The sequence below is a fragment of the Pteropus medius genome, unplaced genomic scaffold (assembly GCF_902729225.1).
Source record: "Pteropus medius unplaced genomic scaffold, Ma_sr-lr_union100, whole genome shotgun sequence".
Classification (NCBI taxonomy): Eukaryota; Metazoa; Chordata; class Mammalia; order Chiroptera; family Pteropodidae; genus Pteropus; species Pteropus medius.
The window spans coordinates 165279-183725 of record NW_024349226.1 but is presented as its reverse complement, the minus strand read 5'-3'; the positions used below and the strand labels follow the sequence as shown (position 1 = coordinate 183725).

General features: G+C 52.2%; 1 protein-coding gene across 2 annotated transcripts in view; it reads left to right on the top strand.

The window, feature by feature from the left end:
- Positions 1 to 16921, top strand: part of PRKD2 (protein kinase D2) — a 26504-nt gene extending 9583 nt beyond the window's left edge. For both annotated transcript variants that reach the window (XM_039881649.1, XM_039881650.1), the window contains 13 exons: positions 552 to 629; positions 708 to 861; positions 2673 to 2790; positions 3041 to 3118; positions 4520 to 4778; positions 6294 to 6344; positions 6482 to 6556; positions 7024 to 7130; positions 7953 to 8114; positions 11257 to 11355; positions 13593 to 13860; positions 16174 to 16259; positions 16485 to 16921. In XM_039881649.1, the coding sequence (XP_039737583.1) occupies positions 552 to 629; positions 708 to 861; positions 2673 to 2790; positions 3041 to 3118; positions 4520 to 4778; positions 6294 to 6344; positions 6482 to 6556; positions 7024 to 7130; positions 7953 to 8114; positions 11257 to 11355; positions 13593 to 13860; positions 16174 to 16259; positions 16485 to 16697 (1748 nt within the window). In that variant the 3' untranslated portion in view covers positions 16698 to 16921. The remainder of the gene's footprint in view (positions 1 to 551; positions 630 to 707; positions 862 to 2672; positions 2791 to 3040; positions 3119 to 4519; positions 4779 to 6293; positions 6345 to 6481; positions 6557 to 7023; positions 7131 to 7952; positions 8115 to 11256; positions 11356 to 13592; positions 13861 to 16173; positions 16260 to 16484) is intronic.
- Positions 16922 to 18447: the final 1526 nt, after the last annotated feature.

The following is an 18447-nucleotide window of genomic DNA, read 5'->3' as shown; positions in this document are numbered from 1 at the left end:
AGCTCTGGAGTCTTAGAAATCTAGAATCACAGAGCCTTAGAAAATTAGCTTTACATCAAATTCTAGAATCACTGATGTGTATAATCCTATAAATTTGGAGTCATCACACTCTAGAGCAACACTTCTCAACCAGGGACAGTTTTGTCTCCTCCCAGGGGATGCCGGGAAACATTTTGTTTGTCACATGGGGAGGGATGGTGCAACCGGCATCTGGTGAGCAGAGGCCAGGAGTGCTGCTAAGCATCCTTATGCACAGAACAGCTGTCCACACGGGGAAGTAGCCAGCCCCAAACATTCCCGGTGCCAAAGGCGGAGAAGCCCTGCCCTTGGGTGTTCAAAGTCCAGAAGCACAGGATGTCAGACTCTGTTACATTCTGGAATCGTAGGAGGATATGGTGATGGGTATTGACAGTGTTTGAGCTTTAGTGTCCTGTCCCAGATAGCAAAGGCAGGCTCTTTTGAGCTTGGGGGTTAAAGATCAAGATTGAACCCTTACAGGTGATCTCTCTTCCCCCTCCCACCTGTCTCCTTATTCCCTGTCCTACTTCCAGACTGCAAGTTTAACTGTCACAAACGCTGTGCCACCCGAGTCCCTAACGACTGTTTGGGGGAGGCGCTTATCAATGGAGGTAAGAGGCTGTGGGCTGAGTGCGAAGGGGCACGCGGCCAGAGTGGGTGGAGGCCCCTCTGATACACTGTGCCCCCAGATGTGCCAATGGAAGAGGCCACCGATTTCAGCGAGGCCGACAAGAGCACCCTCATGGATGAGTCAGACGATTCCGGTGTTATCCCCGGCTCCCACTCGGAAAACGCCCTGCACGCCGGCGAGGAGGAGGAAGCTGAGGGAGGCAAAGCCCCGAGGTACCAGGGCGCCCTCCGCGCATGCCCCTCCCCGTCTCGCCCGAGGGTCAGCATCGCCCTCTGCTTGTAAATGTCCCAGGTTCCGGAGGCGAACCATTTAAGCACCCACACTTTATTTTTCAATTTAACCTTTCTTCCTGATTTACATTTTTAAAGTTTTCATAAAAGCACAGTCTAATTTATATCGTATTTCGGAACTGGTAATACAGTCATTCAAAAAGTACGTGGTCAAACCCTCCCACTTTCCCGCCTCCCAGCTGCCTAGATCCTCTCCCTGGAGGATGCTCCTGGGAACGGTTTCCGGTAGGTGCTTCCAGAAACAGTCTGTATTGCAGACTGACAGTAGGAAGAGTGAATGAGAACATGAACTCTGGAACCGGACAGCTGTGTGGCCTTAGGCAAGAGATTAACCTCTCTGAGCTTCAGTTTCCTCATCAGTAAAGTGGGGGAAAAAACGGTGCCTACCTTATAAAGTTGTCGTGAAGACGAAATGAATGAATACAAATTAAGAACCTGAAACGGTGCCTGATATGCAGTGTTGTATAGCGTTAGCTCTTATCACAGAGCACTAAAATCTTTAAAAGGAAGGGAAAATATCCATTTCTTTCAATCATTTTGGCCTCGGATTAACTTGTGCGGCCTTAAACAAGCTGCTTCTTTCGGTGCCTCAGTCTCCCCGTCCGTAAAGTGGGGGAGGGGAGATATCCCCAAGGACTTGGCAGGTAGTGGCTTTCTTCTGACATGGAAGCTCTGAAAAATAATAACGAATTGTACTTAATTCCACATTTTAATTTGTAAATGGAGCTCACATTTATTCAGCTTTACTAGAAAGTGAGCTCAAGCTTGAGGATGAAGACGCTTGTCATTCTCCAGGTGCCTAGGACAGGGCTCGGGTGTGGGGTGATTGTTTCGTGAGGAGGCAGGAAGGCAGCAGGGCTCAAGCCCAGGGCACTAGAGGCTGAGGCCCATGTCACCTCAGCATGTGCCTCGGTTTCCCCTGGGCCAGTGACAGCACCCGCCTCATACAGCGGTGTGCAAATTCCATTAGATCCTGCAGGTAAAGTGCTTGCCGGGTTCTAAGTGCTGAGAAAATGGAAAAGAAGTCCTTCCTGGTATTTTAACCATGAACCCCAAAGTGGGGAGGGTGAGAGATGATCCATTCGGGGGGTATGGGAAGAAAAGATTTGACTTTCCAGTGCCCTTTATTTTTAATCTCATCCTTGAAATGTTTTCACTCTTTTTGCATATGTTTTAGAACAGTGTTAACACAGTCTCATGAATACATTGTATTAATACAGTAATACATGTATACACAAAGAGAGACAAAGGAAGTGGCCATGGCCACTCAAGGCCTGATCTAGTGCAAGAGGTAGTTGGTCCTGGAGTTGGGCAAGTCACTTCATCTCTCGGCCTCCTCACTGTAGTGACAGCATGTGCACAGATGAGGGAAAAGAGGCGCCGAGTGCTTGAGTCACTTGCTCAATGTCACACAGCTGGCTGCATCTCTGGCCTCGATACTAATTAGCACTTACTGAAGGCCCACTGTGTGCGGAGCACTGTGCTAAGATCCTTAGAAATGTTTTCACTCTTCACAGTAACCCCTTGGAGGGAGCTTGATAATCTGCCAGGCAGCCTGACTTGGGAACCTAGCTTCTCAAGAGTCCCCTTCTAATTATGGGAAATCTGTGAAACAGGAGGGAAAAGTGTGCCCCTCCCACCCCCAAATCGAACTCCGGGACCACCCAGAAGCTCTGTGCAGTGGTTATTTTCTGCTTGTAGTAATCTCTCGCCCCTTCCTCTCCCCTCCTCAGCTCCCTCGGTTACATCCCCCTGATGAGGGTGGTGCAGTCAGTGCGTCACACGACACGGAAATCCAGCACCACACTGCACGAAGGTTGGGTGGTTCATTACAGCAACAAGGACACGCTGGTGAGTGGGTGGGGTGGGGCCAGGAGTTCGGGGCGGGGCGGGGGGCGGGGCCGTGCTGAAGACCGGCTAAATTAGAGGGAGGGCTGGGACAGGAGTTAAGAAGAGGCGGGGCTAAGGGCGAGGTCGGGCGGCGAAGTGACCGGACCGTGGGGCGGGGCTAGAACTAGGGGCGGGGCTTGGCTGAAGGCCAGGAACCCAAGCTGCAGACTGGGCGGGCGACAGCCTCACCCACAAACACCTCTCGCAACAGAGGAAGCGGCACTATTGGCGCCTGGACTGCAAGTGCATCACGCTCTTCCAGAACAACACAACCAACAGATACTACAAGGTAAGCTCTGGCTCCCAGCTCCCTCAGACTTTCCCTCTTTGCTGCCACCCTCTCCATTGCTCTCCTAGTTGCTCCAGCCAAATGCCCAGAATCATACCCTCTCCCCACTCCCTGCTTGCTTGCTCCCAGCCCATCAGCAAGTGCCACCCCGCCTGTGTGTTTGATCCGGCTTCACCACTGTCCAGCCGAGGGACCCAGGGTGACTTAACTCTTTGCATCTCACGTCTCTTACCTGTAAAAGCCTCAAAGAATAGCCCTCCCCTCAGGGCTGTGGCCAGAATTCAGAGATAATTTATAGGAAGCAATTAGCTTAGGGCCTGGCATGTATTAAGCTCCCAATAATTATAACCTCGTTCTCATTATTACTTTATAATTAATCTATTGAATTATTTATTTGTGTTCATCACTGCCCCCCATGCCAGCACTGCATTGCAGCCAATGTCCCACCCGGATGATTGTGACAGTCTCCTCACTGGACCGTTGCTTCCACCCTCGTCCTCACAGATTTTCCCCCAGAGCAGCCAGAGGAGTCAGTTAAAACCATCGGAACCCTCTGATGGCTTCCACCGCCCTTAGAATAAAACCGAGACGCCTGGCTGTTACCTGCTGTGCATCCCCTTCCGTACACTTCCCATGGCTGGTCCCTTCTCATCCTCCTCGCTTTCCTCAAACCACGCTATCTCAAGACACCGTCCCCACTGTCTAAAATGCCATCCCCACTGTTACGTCTCCGACTCCTGGCTTCAGTGGCTGCAGAAGTCTGTCGCTCTGTTGTCACTCTTTCGTTCTTTTCTTCCTCTCTCCTTCCTTTCTCTTTCAGGACTTTGCAAAGCACGTCCTCTCCTTTCCCAGAGACCCTGCACCTTCTCTCCCACCGGGCCCCCTCGACCTCCTTCATCGTCTCCTGTCTCAATCCCATGCTCTCCCATCCGCCTTCAACACACAACCAGAGAGACCTGCCCTTTCTTGCTCTAAACCCTTCCATGGGTCCCCAGGGCCCTGGAAATAGAGCCAAGGCTCCTCCCTGGGGCCCAGGAGGCCTCGTGCGTGTGGCCTGGCCCTCGCCTCGTTTCCTTTATTTATTCATCAAACGTGGCATACCTACCACGTGCCAGGCACCATCCACGTGATGGGCATATAACATGTCCCCCGAACACCAGCCTTTCCCACCTTAGGGCCTTTGCATGGGCTTTTTCCACCCTTCCTCCACCAGCTGGCCTCTCCTTACCTTTCTGGTGTCTGCGTCTATGTAGCTTCCTCCAGGAGGCCTTTCCTGACCAAATCATGCAAACCAGGTCCTTCCCCACTGACACTGAATTCTGTGTTTTTCTGAGTGGGGGTGGCGAGGGAGGGCAGACCCTGCCCCGTACCCTCACCCGCGCTGGCTCTGTGCTCTGCCAGGAAATCCCACTGTCGGAGATCCTCACTGTGGAGCCCGCCCAGAACTTCAGCCTTGTGCCACCAGGCACCAACCCACACTGCTTCGAGATCGTCACCGCCAATACCACCTACTTCGTGGGCGAGACGCCTGGCGGGGCCCCAGGAGGGCCCAGTGGGCAGGGGGCAGAGACCGCCCGGGGCTGGGAAACGGCCATCCGCCAAGCCCTGATGCCCGTCATCCTCCAGGACGCACCTAGCGCCCCAGGCCACACGCCCCACAGTAAGTCCCCCACTCTGGGTCTGGGAGGCCTTGGACAGGGTCCTGGGGAAGGAAAGAGCCCGGGGAAGGCCAAGAGTGGCACAGCGGTGAATGTCGCCCCTGGACTCAGTAGGCCTGGGTCCAAATCTCCATTAAGCATTGGACCTGATGTGCAGCCTTGGGCATGTCACTTCCCTCTCTGGGTTTTGGCCAGGTGATGGTGACACCTCCAGGCTGTGAGTTCAGACTCTTTAATTCACACATTGACTGAGTACCTACTCTGTGCCCGGCCTCTGCTGGACAGAGCTAGGGACACAGCTGTGACCAGGACAGCCCAAGACCTGCCTTCACGGGGCTCGCAGTCCAGTGGGAGAGATGGAGCTGTCTTTAGACAGCGCTACCCCGGAGTGAGCAGGGCTGGGACATGGGAACTAGCCCAGAGACGATGCCTGATGGATATCCAGGAGGGCTTCCTGGAGGAGGCAACACTGGCCAAGACTTGGAGGCTGAGGAAGGGCGAAATGGGGGAGGCAAATGGGAAATGATGCCAGGCAGAGGCAAAGGGTGGTCAGAGAGTTCCAGGTTCCCGGACTCTTGGAGCTTATAATTCAGTGTGAGTGACAGGCATTAATCAGGTCATCCTGTACGGTGACAGTGGTTACGTAGAACATGCGCTAGAGTACTCTGACATGGCCCCAGGAGTGACACTCAAGCTGAGACTAAAGGACAAGGAGGATTTAAGTAAGTCCACAATGAGGGACACCGGGTGCTCCTGGCAGAGGGAACAGCAAGCACCGAGGTCCGGAGGCAGGAGAGAACGTGCCGTAACTGAGGCCAGGGTGTCAGTGACACACAACAGAGGGTAGGGCTTGAAGCCAGAGGGATAGATGAGGGACTAGATCTGGCCTGATGGCCATGACAGGGCCTTGGGCTCCTTCCCCAGGGCCCTGGGGAGCCATGGTGTGTTCTGAGTGGGGAGGGACAGGGTCAAACCTGTGCTGCAGGGCGATCCCTCTGGCTTTTCTCTAGGTAAGAGCAAGATGGTGGCTGGGAAATGACGGGGGAGGCGAGGGGGGCAAGGTCTCGGGGGAGGGGAGACGTTCCATGGCAGAAGGATCGTGACTTTGGAAATGTCTGGTTCTGATTGGGCCGGTAGCGGGGCAAGCTCAGGGGAAGATGCTGAATCACTTCGGACTCTCCTCCTCTGTAAAATAGAGTCAGCATGCCTTCCTTGGCGCCGAGATCACGGGGCGAAGCGCTCAGTGGGGTCATTCATGACATCGCTTCTCGAGCCCCCTCAGCATGTCTCACTGGCTCCTCTCTCCAGCCCTGTGAGGGAGGTCCTGGTATTATTCCCATTCTCCAGACGAGGAAACCGAGGCGCACAGAGGACGAGTCGGTAGCCCGAAGTCACGCCTTGGACCACCTGGACTCAAACCTGGGTGGTCTGGCTCCATAGCTGCTGCCTCTGGAGCTATGGATGAACATAATCTCGAGCCTCGGATCCCCTCACCTCTGCCTCTCCCCTCTCCCCAGGACAAGCTTCTCTGAGCATCTCTGTGTCTAACAGTCAGATCCAAGAGAATGCAGACCCCCCCACCACACCCCATGGTCCTCCCGTGTGGTGAACCCCCCACCCACACCTGGCCTCCCTCCCTAATCCTCCCAGCCTCCTAGAACCCCCATCTCCATTCCCACCCCCGATCGTCCCTGTCCCCTGCTGCAGGACATTGCCACCGTCTACCAGATCTTCCCGGACGAGGTGCTGGGCTCGGGGCAATTTGGAGTGGTCTATGGAGGTAAGTGCACTTCAGAGTCACCCAGAGCGGGTCTCCGGGGGTTTCTGGGCTCCAGGCCGTCCCATCCGATTTTGGCTGCTTAGAAAGCTAGATCCTGGGTCAGATGGTCGCAGGCTGTCCTTTTCTCCTTGGGAAAAGCAGTGGACTTTTCCGCCAGCATCACTAGGAAGAGCAGGTCTGTGCTCTGGCCGCAGAGCTAGAGCCTGGATTCCGATTGGTTATAAATCTAGTTTCCCAGTTAATCGAGTCCCCTCCTTAGGGTTCTGTCTTTACCTTTCTTCATTCCACCTTTATACTGCCTGCTGACCCCCACGTCTCTCCCGGGGGCCACTCCGAGCCATCTTGACGGCCTTCCATCCACTTTTGCCTAATGCTGGCTATGTGCCTGTGTTGGGGGTGGTTCCTCTTGCCCGTACTGGAAAGTCCTGTTCCCCTCATCTCCCCCCCCTTCCCTACCCGCTGTCCAGGAAAGCACCGGAAGACGGGCCGGGACGTGGCAGTCAAGGTCATCGACAAACTGCGTTTCCCCACCAAGCAGGAGAGCCAGCTCCGGAATGAAGTGGCCATTCTGCAGGTGACCACTGGGGTCTGTGCCCCTACCCAGGAAGGACCTTTCCTTTCTCACTTCCTCCTTTCAAGGGTCAACTGACCCCGTCTGGGAGTAGTCAGGGAAGGCTTCCTGGAGGAGAGAATATGCACAATTAGACTGAAGGGGTGGAGAAGGTGTTCTGAGCAGAGGGACCAGCCTGTGCAAAGGTCTGGAGGTGAGAGAGAACTTAATGTCTTCTTGGAACTTGAAGGAGTTCAAGGTTACTAGATAGTTTACGTGGTGGCCAGGGAGGAGTTGGGGTCACACCCTGTGGACTTTCTCCTGAGAGTACTGGGGATCCATGGAAGGATTTTGGGCAAGGAAGGGATGTGCTTTAGAGAGGTCCCTCGGGCTGCCATCGGAGCGTAGGCGGAAAGGGGTGGGACTAGAGCCTAGAGCCCAAGGAGGCAGCTGGGTGGGGACCCGGCTGGGTGGGGACCCGGGTGGGAGAGATGGGGTCAGGCCAGTCCAGGCCTAGGGAAAAGGGAGGAGGCGCAAATTTAAAAGACAGATGTACAGAGATTCTTCTCATCTTCACACTCTCCCTCCCTCCCGCAACCCTGGGCCTTCATCAGAATTTCATGATGTAAAGATCCTTCTGGATGCCCCATGGTACAGGGGGGTGGTTCTTTCTGGGGCTAGGGGGACGCCTCGTTCCCTCCCCCAGTTCCACCCCCAGAGAACAAGCTGCTCATTTGGGGACAGCTCCTTGTTTGTCGTCCACCTGTTCCCACGGCTTGCCCTCGGGGGTCCTAAGTTCGTGGGTCACCTGGGCCCTGACCAGCAGCACCCCACACCCCACCCCAGAGCCTGCGGCACCCAGGGATCGTGAACCTGGAGTGCATGTTCGAGACGCCAGAGAAGGTGTTCGTGGTGATGGAGAAGCTGCACGGGGACATGCTGGAGCTGATTCTCTCCAGCGAGAAGGGCCGGCTGCCCGAGCGCCTCACCAAGTTCCTCATCACCCAGGTGCGCCGCCCGCCCCGCCCACCGCCGCCTGCCCAGCCACCGTGGGCACACGTCCCCTCGGAGAGGCCCCGTGTGCCCAGAGGTCAGGCAGACACTGGGCAGGATTCACGACAGTGGACAATAGAAAACATAATAATGGAGTCGCAGTAACAATAGAAGAAGTAATAGAGTAATATGATTTTAAAATGATATTAGGGCAGAAATAGAGTAAAAGCAATAGAAAAGTAATAGGATAATAACTAGAAAAATTGTATTACTAATTATTAATACAGTCGGGGGCTGTGTTTCGGTCAGCGATGCAGCCTGTGTACAGCAGTGGCTCCTCAGGTGACAGTGGAGCCAAAAAGTCCCTGTCGCTTAGCGACACTGCAGCCATGGTAACGTGTCAGAGTGTAAGATACCACTCGATCACAGGTTCGTGGTGATGCTGGTATAGACACGCCTACTGCACCTCGGGCCGTACAGAAGTGTAGCACACACAGTTATGTACAGTCCCTGATACTTGATAGCAAACGCCAGTGTCACTGGTTTAGGTATTTACTGTACGATCCTTGTCATCGTTATTTTAGAGCGTTCTCTCTCTACTTACTAACAAAGCGTGCGCTGTAACCAGCGTGAGTTACCCCAGCGGCGACCTCGTCCCTCTCGCGTTCATCACGTGTCTCTGGATCGCATCGTTTTCTCTCGTGCTTGATGTTATTTCGTTGGATGACGTGCCTGGGCTCGCAGCCTGGGAGCAGCGGGCTGCACCCCGCAGCCTCGGCGTGGGGGGTGCTGTGCCATCCAGGTGCCTGCGAGCGCGCTCTGTGATGTTCGCATGACGGCGAAGTCGCCTAACCACACGATTCTCAAAACACAGCCCCGTCGCTAAGCGGCACACGGCTTGCAGCACGTAGTGAGCCGTTGGCAGAACCGCCCCTTTTTCTGAATTGTATTCCGTGATGGATGTCACCAGATTCCCCAGCGGCTGAGCACGGAGGCTGTTTTTACTTTCTCGCTCCTACAAACAACCTCCTGTGAATATCCGTGTTCAGACGTCACTGGGCTCTGGTGGGAACCCGTTCAGAGAGTAGACTCCCTAGTCCAGCAAAATATGCTTTAAATTTTCTTAAGGATGTTGCCCAGTTATTCTTTAAAATCCCTTTCAGTCTTTGCTCTCACCAACAGAGTTTGAGCGTGTCTTTTTCTCATTTTCACTAACGCTGGATAAAATAAACGCCAGTCCTTACGCGTGGAGAAGTAGTACTCCATGTGGCTTCGTTCAGCCGTTTAAAAATATGGGTGTGCTCGAGCGTGTTTTTATATGTTCATCAGCCTGTGTTTTGTGTACCCTTTTTTCAGTTGGGTTATTCTTATTGAATGGCAAGAGCTCTTTGTATATGAGGGGCTTTGGATCCCTGTCACTGTATCGTTCTCTTCTTTTATCCCACTATTTGTTTTCCTGCTCATTTCATTCATGGCTTTTATTTGCCATAGAGAGTTTAACTTTTACATTGTTAAATGTTGCCTTTCGTGGCTTCTGAGTTTCACGGCCTTCCTAGGAAGGCCACTGGTCCCTCCCCTGGTTCTGGGACGCATTTTCTGTTGGTTGCAAAGACCCCTGTGCTACACTGCTTTTATCCACGCCCAGCAGCCCCACCTACCCAAGCTGTGTGCCTTTGTTGGGCGGGCTGGCTGGCAGGGTGGGGAGAAGAAGGTGCCAGCCTGCGGCAACCGAGGTGGCAGCTCTTCCTGTCTGGTCATCCATCTCTTCCTCTCTTTCTGCCTGTGCTTTTCTCTTTCTTTCTCTCTGCAGATTTCTACTTTCTGCCTCTTGCCTGTTCCACCCCAAGTCCTGGGCTAAGCCCTTCACTTGTTTAGGCCTCACGACCACCCTTTGAGGTAGGTATTACTGTAACCCTCTTATCTTACAAGTGAGGAGACTGAGGTTCCTGGCTATGGACCCAGGTCACACAGCTAGGTAGGGGTCTGGCCGAGATTCGAATCTGGATCTGTCTAGCTTCCCGTCTACCCTGTTTGCTCGCCACACTTACTGGGAGGATAGAAATCAACAAACAGGAAATCGGGAGAAGATGTACAAATACATACTGGTTGCTCAGCCTCCTCGTATGTAGAAGGAGCACATCAAACCTAGCAGCGGCTTTCAAGTTCCATTTCTGTTCTTGAAAGTCATCCAGCGAAAACAACGAAGATAGACATTTCAGTTCTGAGACGGAGATGACAAATTCACGCTCACATTACTCTCCTTCCAGTGTGTTTGGTATTTTGTTTGCGTTACACAGAATCAAGGAAAACTGTGTTTCCCGCAGTTAAGTGCTTATACATGGTATCCGTTTTTGTTTTTTGTTTTATTTTAAAATCAGCTCACCTTGTCGTCCTAGAACATTCTTGACTTAACAGATAACAGCCCGAGAGGCTTTGTTTGAAACACACAGGGAAACGTGTTCACCAACAGGCCATCACCAAAATCATAACCAGTGAGAACAACGATGATGGCAGCGAACATGTAGTGCCTGCTCTGTGCCGGACACTGACCTCGCACTTTATATGCATCGGCTCATTTAAATCTCCCGGCAACTCACGAGGCTGGGTACTGTCATCACCCCCCATTTCAAAGATGGGAAAACTGAGGCCTAGAGAGAGAAAATGACTTGCCCGAGGCCACAGCCAGTATAGAGCCAGGCTTTCCACCTTGGTAGGCTGGCTCTGGAACCCCTCCCACCTCTTAATACATGTCGTGGTAGTGTTTGCATCGTTTCGTATTACAATTTTTTCATGGATTAAAAAAATATTTTTTTAAAGTGGACTCACACAGTTGTACCCCCTTGGGGGCCACCACCTTTTTAGTAGCCCCTTTTTATCAAGAGCCCACACACCAGACGGTCTTGGTGCCTTCCCAGACCCACTGCTCCAATTCAGCGTTTCTAGAATTATGTGTCTAGAATTATGCCTGTCTCAAGCATAAATGGTTCTGGGTTTTTGGGATTCTTCTTTGGTGCTCCAATGCCTCCCTTGGCCCCAGCGGGCATCTTTAGGGGTGCAGAGAGGGTCACGAATGGGGTTTGGAGGGCTGGCTGCTGAGGGCAAATCCGGGGCGGGTACCTTTCTACCTTTCTCATCCGGCCCCATCTCATCCCCTCAGATCCTGGTGGCTTTGAGACACCTTCACTTCAAGAACATCGTTCACTGTGACTTGAAACCAGAAAACGTGTTGCTGGCATCAGCTGACCCATTTCCCCAGGTCAGTGATATCCCCTAGTGATTTGGGGAAGTCCAGTGAGCACTGGTGGCAGGTGAGGATGCTGCTGAATATCCTGCAGTGCACAGGACAGCCCCATAACCAAGGCTTCTCTTGCCCTAAATGCTAATATTGACGAGCATGAGAAAGCCTGATTTTGAGCAATAGTATCCACTAGAAAGATAATATGAACCATATCTATAGCTTTACATTGTCTAGTAGCCGCATTGAAAAAAGTAAAGAGGCCAGCGAAGTAAATTTTAATAATACACTTCATCCCAGCATACCCAAATCTTAACATTTCATGTAACTAACATAAAAATTATTAATGTAACTAACATAAAAATTATTAATGAAATAGTCTTTTGATACTCAGGCTTCAAAATCTGGTGTGTATTTTACACTTAACGGCACATCTCAATTCAGTTGTTAAACTGTCATCAGAAATTCTTGATTCGTATTTAGATTTCACAGAATTAACAGTTGGAAAAGTAGATTGGCGTATGCCAAATGGTTACAAACATGTTGAAAAGTTTTTCAATAACTGAATCTAGGATCTGTTTTAAACATACATTAATTAAAATTAAATAAAAATTAAAAATCAGTTTTTCAGTTGCATTTGCCACATTTTAAGGGCTCAGTAGTCACATGTGGCCAGCAGTCACCATACGGGACAGTGCAGGTCATAGAAGAGCGAATGTTGATCAAATTGTCACCAAAAGGTAATTATATCTCTGACGAGTTCTGTGAGCCCAGGTAACTGGAAGATGCACAGCCCAGTTGGAGGGTCAGAGAAGACTTCTCCGAAGAAAGTGGGAGTTGGTTTTTTAGGGCGACAAGGGTTCCAGACAGCGGGAACGGCCTGTGCAAAGGCCCTGTGGTGGAAAGAGCTATACTTTTGCTTAACAGCTTTATTGAGATATAATTCACATTTTGTACAATTCACCCATTCTAAGTGTATAATTCAGTGGCTTTTAGTGTATTCACAGCATCGTACAACCTTCACCACAATTAACGGTAGAACATTTTCATCACTCCAGCATCCTCCAATTCCACCAGCCCCCTTGCCCCCAACTACTGATCCACTTTCTGAGGATTTACCTATTTTGGACATTTCATGTAAATGGAGTACACGATAATATAATATGTTGTCCTTTGTGACTGGCTTTCACTTAGTTAATGTTTTCAGAGTTCACTTCTGTCACAGCATGTGCTTCATTTCTTTTTATGGCTGAATAATAGTCCATTATAAGGTCTGTAGAAAAGGGTAGATCTTAGAAAAGAAAAAGCTCTGTAAGGAAAAGGGTCTTAGGGAAAGGTGGTGTTGGCTGTCAAGTTGCGATTCGGGTTGGGGGTTGGAGTGTGGCTGCTTTTGAAGGTGACAGAGGCTTGGGGCTGCAAGGGTTTTGGGACTTTATCTGGAGAACGGTAGTGAGCGGAGGAAGGATTTTGAGCAGGGAAGGAACGATACATGACTAGAGGCGGCAGCACAGAGGTGGTGCTGCCCATGGATTGGTTGGCATCAGAGCAGGACCTTGGACTCAGGTCTCGCTGGCTCTAAAGTCTGTCCCATAACCCTAGACCACGTCCACCACTGAGGGAAAGGTAGGCGCACATGTTACCATCGGATACTGTGGTCAGCAGTTTACCTGCCCAGTGCCATTGAATCCCCAGGGGAGCCTGAGAGGAAGCTGCTATTGACACCCCCAATACAGACGACAGAACTGGGGCTGGGAGAACTTCGGTCCCTCTGCTGAGATCACGGACTCACTCTGTCAGACACTGCTCCTGACACTTGACGTGTGTTTGCTTTTCCAGTCCATCGAGCCACCCTACCCTCTAAGGGAGGGGAGGTGGGGACAGTTAGCATCTGCACTGTGCAGAAGAGGAGACAGCCACCTGGGGGTTAACACCTGCTCCACGTGACAGGTGTAGTGGCAGGTAACATTTATTGAGCGCTCATTGTTCCAGGCATTTGTTGTCCTTTGAGCTTTGGATATGGATTGGCTCCCGTCAATCCTCATGACGACCCTTGACGTAGGCGCTGGTATGATCCTCCTGCTCATACAGATGAGGAAACAGGCACAGAGAGTAGAGTAGAAGTCACTTGCCCAGGGTCACTCGACTATTGAGGAGTGGCGCCTGGATTCGAATCAGTATTCCACGTTCTCTGGAATACTGTGATGGGGGAGGGTGTGGTCTTAACACTCTTTCAGACCCTCCATCGCTCACCTCTGCAGGTGAAGCTCTGTGACTTCGGCTTCGCACGCATCATCGGCGAGAAGTCGTTCCGGCGCTCGGTGGTTGGCACGCCGGCCTACCTGGCGCCCGAGGTGCTGCTCAACCAGGGCTACAACCGCTCGCTGGACATGTGGTCGGTGGGCGTGATCATGTACGTCAGTCTCAGTGGCACGTTCCCCTTCAATGAGGATGAGGACATCAACGACCAGATCCAGAACGCCGCCTTCATGTACCCAGCCTGTCCCTGGAGCCGCATCTCCGCGGGAGGTGCGTGGAGGCTAGGGGCGGGCCCCCGCCGCGTGGGTGGGGCGAGTGGGAGGGGCCACGAGAAGGGCGGGCCCTGAAACAGCCCAGGGTCGTGGGGGCGGAGCTTAGCAATGGGGCGGGGCCACTGTTTGGTCCTAAAAACAGTGAGGCACCCTGGACCTGGAACTTTGGGGCAGAGACTTAAGGGTATATATGGAACCAAGGCCCCAGACTCAGGACTAAAACCAGGTTATGTGGGTTGGAAATGAAGTCCCCAGAAGCGTTAAGACAGACATTTGGTTGGCTCCTTGGGGGCTAAGCGAGGCCTGATCTGTCTAGGGCCAGACCTGAGGGGGTCAAAGGGCTGGGGTGGCCAGGAGAAGAGGCAGATCCTCCCAAGGCGTTGGCTGGGGCCTGGAGTCTTTGGGGTTATGACCCCCCAAAGGGTTAGCCCTGCAAAAGCGGGCCGCCAGGGGATAGGGTTGAAGAAAGGGGCTTGGCTAATTTGCTGGGTGCTGGGATGGATGGGGGATCGGGGCCTGGGGGTGGGTCCTGGTTTAGGGGCGTGGCTAGAGGAGGGGCAGAGCCATGGAGGGTTTCTAAACTTGTCCAGGAAGAGGACCGGCCCTGAGACCAAAGTCACACCTGGAATCTGCAAGCCGCTGGGGTGGGGAGAAGCGTGGGGCCGCAAAAGAGAGGGAGGCCAGGACCCAGGAGGACCTTGGGTATCTGCATATAGGGAGGGGCTTTGGTGCTGTGCCACGTAATGGCACTGGGCCTGTGACTTGGGCCTGCCGCCTTGGGGACTGGCCTGGAAAGTTAAGTCCTGGGGCCCACAACTTTGAAGGGGAGCCAGGTGTGGGGGCGAGCCAAGGGCGGGGCTAAGATAAGCCGCGAATAAGTTAGAACAAGGGGCAGGCCCTGGAGTCGCGAGTTGAGGAAGACAGAGGGACTATGGGAGGAAGGTTAAAGACAGTCATTGCTCCATGACAGCTTATTCAACAAGGACATGTCGAGTGCCAACTGTGTGCCTGGTAAGGATTGTCCGAGGTTCTGGGAATACTGAGATGAGTTGGAGCAAAGGGATCGTGTGGGGAGAAGGTTGTTGGGTGGTCTGTGAACTGTGGGAGGGGAAAAGAGCCCTAGCGGGGTGTGGCTTCATGAAGCAGGTTGGGGGGGTCGTGACACGAAAGGTACTCGGTGCAGGAAGAGAGTTGGCAGTGGTCCTAAGAGAGGTAAGCACTAAGAAATAGGCACGTGGGTTGACTTGAGTCCCGGATAATACAGGGGTCCTCCGGGTTGTCTTTCCGGACCTACTCAGAAGGCGCTCAGTAAAATTCATCAAGCGTGCGTGAGTGAATCTGAGTGTGGGTGGATATGCGTGAGGGGGCCTGTGGGTGTTGTCCAGAGCAGAGGTCATGTGTGGACAAGGCCTACACTCAGAGGGGGTCCGCACAGTGAGGCCCTTGTCCTTTAAGGCTTCTGATCAAAGACTCTCAGACAAGTGCTGGTTTGTCTTGAATGCCTGACACTCACTAATCCTCCTTTTCATAAAGAACAAGCCTTGTCTCTGGGCCTTCTGCAGGAAACCAGTGACTAATTACCGTCCACTAACATCGCTTATTTTCGTTTTCTTATTGTGGACATGACAAGTGATCTTTGGATTCCTATTGACCAGGATGATGTAAAATTTCCATTTTATATAAATTCATTTTCACCTTAGAAAGTGAATTGAAAAAAACGTGACTTAATTTAAAGGAATTTTATCAATTTTCATTGAAGTTAAATACATGGTTCAAATTTTTAAATATACGAAAGAACCTATAGTGAAAATTCTCTCTCCTTTATCTGCCATTCTTCCTGAAGGCATGGCTATTACGAGTCTTTTATATATATGCAAGCAAATATGTGGACATATATCCTCTTGTTTACCCTTTATGCAGCATACTATACATGCTGTTTTTCAATTTGCATTGTCCACTTCACATTATATCCTGGACAAATAAGTTGGTTTACGGAAAAATATTAAGTGAGAATAGTACAAGTGTACCTATACGTACCAATATTTTAATATGGGCGTATGACAAAACTTACGAAGGTGACATAGGAATGGGGAAACTGAGGTAGACACTTGAGATGTAGGAGTGAGTGTGCATGCCACGTGTGTGTGGGAAAACAAATTTGTAATTCAATGAGGAAATGGCCGGGTGAGTGATTGTGGAAGGTGGGGCCACCTGGGTCGGTGCAGACGGAAGGCCTGGATGGCAGGCGGGCAAGCAGGCTTGTTGGAAGAGGGGTGGCAGGGCTTGAGCTGTCTCTCTCCTTTCCACTTAGCCATTGACCTCATCAACAACCTGCTGCAGGTGAAGATGCGCAAGCGCTACAGCGTGGACAAGTCCCTCAGCCACCCGTGGTTACAGGTGATGCAGGGGGCGGAGCTGGAACTAGACCTTTTATTGGTCGCACAAATAGTGAGGGGCGTAGGTACATTTTCCGCGGTTATGGGACGTGGCTGAGCCTCCCATTGGCTGGACTGTGGAGGATAGAGCTACGTCTCTATTGGCTGGGCAGATTTTGAGGTTCGCTATTGGTTACCCTCCGTGCACCGCCCCCCTCGCCGCTAACCCGTGTTCTCTCCGGCCCAGGAGTACCAGACGTGGCTGGATCTCCGAGAGCTGGAGGGGAAGATGGGCGAGCGGTACATCACGCACGAGAGCGACGACGCGCGCTGGGAGCAGTTCGTGGCGGAGCACCCGCTGCCCGGGCCGGGGCTACCCACCGACGGGGAGCTGGGTGGGGCGCTCCCACCGCAGGACCACGAGATGCAGGGGCTGGCCGAGCGCATCAGCGTCCTCTGAGGCTCTGTGCCCTCGCCCTGGCTGCCCCGTGATGCCGTCCTCCCGCCCTCGGCGGGCGGCCCTGCACACCATCCCAGTGATGGTCGAACTGCTCAAGGGAAGGCGGCTTCCTGACCAAACTGGATGAGACACACCCCGGGGGAGGAGCGTGGCGGAGATGGGCGTGGGGGTGGGAGTTATTTCCAAAGTTAATTACCCAGCAATTAAAACGGACTCGTCTCTGACCACGTGGCCATGGTCTCTGGCCACACCACACTCTTGTGTCGTTAGTCTGATGGTCACCTGGAAGGAGGAAGGCCCGAAGAAGTGGATGGAGGGGGGAAGGCCGGAAAGTGGGGAAGAGGCGACTGGAGGGGGAGGTGTTTGGGAAGGAGGACTCACTGGGGTGGGAAATACAGAGGGGGAGAGCGCCAGGAGAGGAGGGGGGGATGGTACGGAGGCGGCATGAGGAGGCGAGGGAAGAGTAAGGGGTCAGAAGTTAGAAATGGAGAAGAGAAGAAAGGAATGTGACTGGGGAGGGAGGCTGAAGGGAGCGTGACGAGGGTTAGAGGATTTAGAGAAAAGCGAGTCATCTCATGGTTCGTTTGAAGCATCTTTTGTTTGGCGATGTTACTAATCACAACTATTAATAATGGCAATGCAATTAGCATCCATAGTAGAAACCTGATAGACCATATTTAGTATTTTCAATTGATGTGATAACTTCTCTACACACCGAGTGTGTTTGTTCACCGGTTCATCCATCTGTCACTCTGCACTGGGTGATGCTGGGGACACCCTCGAGAGTTTCACCATCCAGGGTGGAGACAAACCTCTCCTTGGACGGTGATGACCCAGAGTGGGCAGGGCAGGGCTGGGACGGGGGAGCCCAGGACGCTGGGACAGCCTAGCGGGAGCCTGGGTGTCAAGGAGGGCGCGTCTTCAGCGCTGCCTTCTTAAGCTTCATCCAGGCTCTGAGACTGTAGGCAGAGGGAATCTCTCTCCACTTTGATCCCCCTCCAGCCCCCCAGCTCCCCATTGTCAGCCAGACTCTGGCCCCACGGCTGGGGACCAGCGTTTTGAGCATGTACCTGGGAAGGTTCTCTTTACACCTTGGTCACGTTCAGACTTACACAGTACAATTAAAGACTCCTGTGAAAACGGCCGCGCTTAGCATCCAGTTTAGGCTGCTACCTGGAGCTTCCCGGTCAGGTCTTCCCAATGCATGGCAACTAGTCCCTCTGCCGGTCGGTCCTGGAACTGCAGGTCTTTGATTTGCAAAAGCTGTATGAGTCTCAATGAGGATATTCAAATGAGTCAGAACGCTTCTGAGGAGTAATCCAAGCTAATACTGATGGGTAGTATCAGACTTCATCCTAAATGCCTCTGCCTGTAAAACTCTTTGGTCTAAGATCTAGGGGTGTAGACAACAGAGGGACAAATCTACCTCCAAGGTAGACCCAGGCTGAGAAATGGATGGAAAGTGTCCTCAGGCCCGATCCCTGACAATCATACTCCTGTCTTGGCCACTAGTTTTCATATCCTGAGACCAGAAATCAGAGACATGATCAAAAACCAATGTTAACTGGAAAAATGCCTTAATTACAGAATTCCATGAGCTAGCCTAACATCATGAAATTCCATGGTAGATAAAATCAAGTCGACACAATGCAATTTAAGGTCCTACAACTTAAACAATTAGAGACAAAAAGTCCATCCTCTCAGGCCTTCGATACCACAAAATCTAATCTTGATAAAGACATTTGTAGTT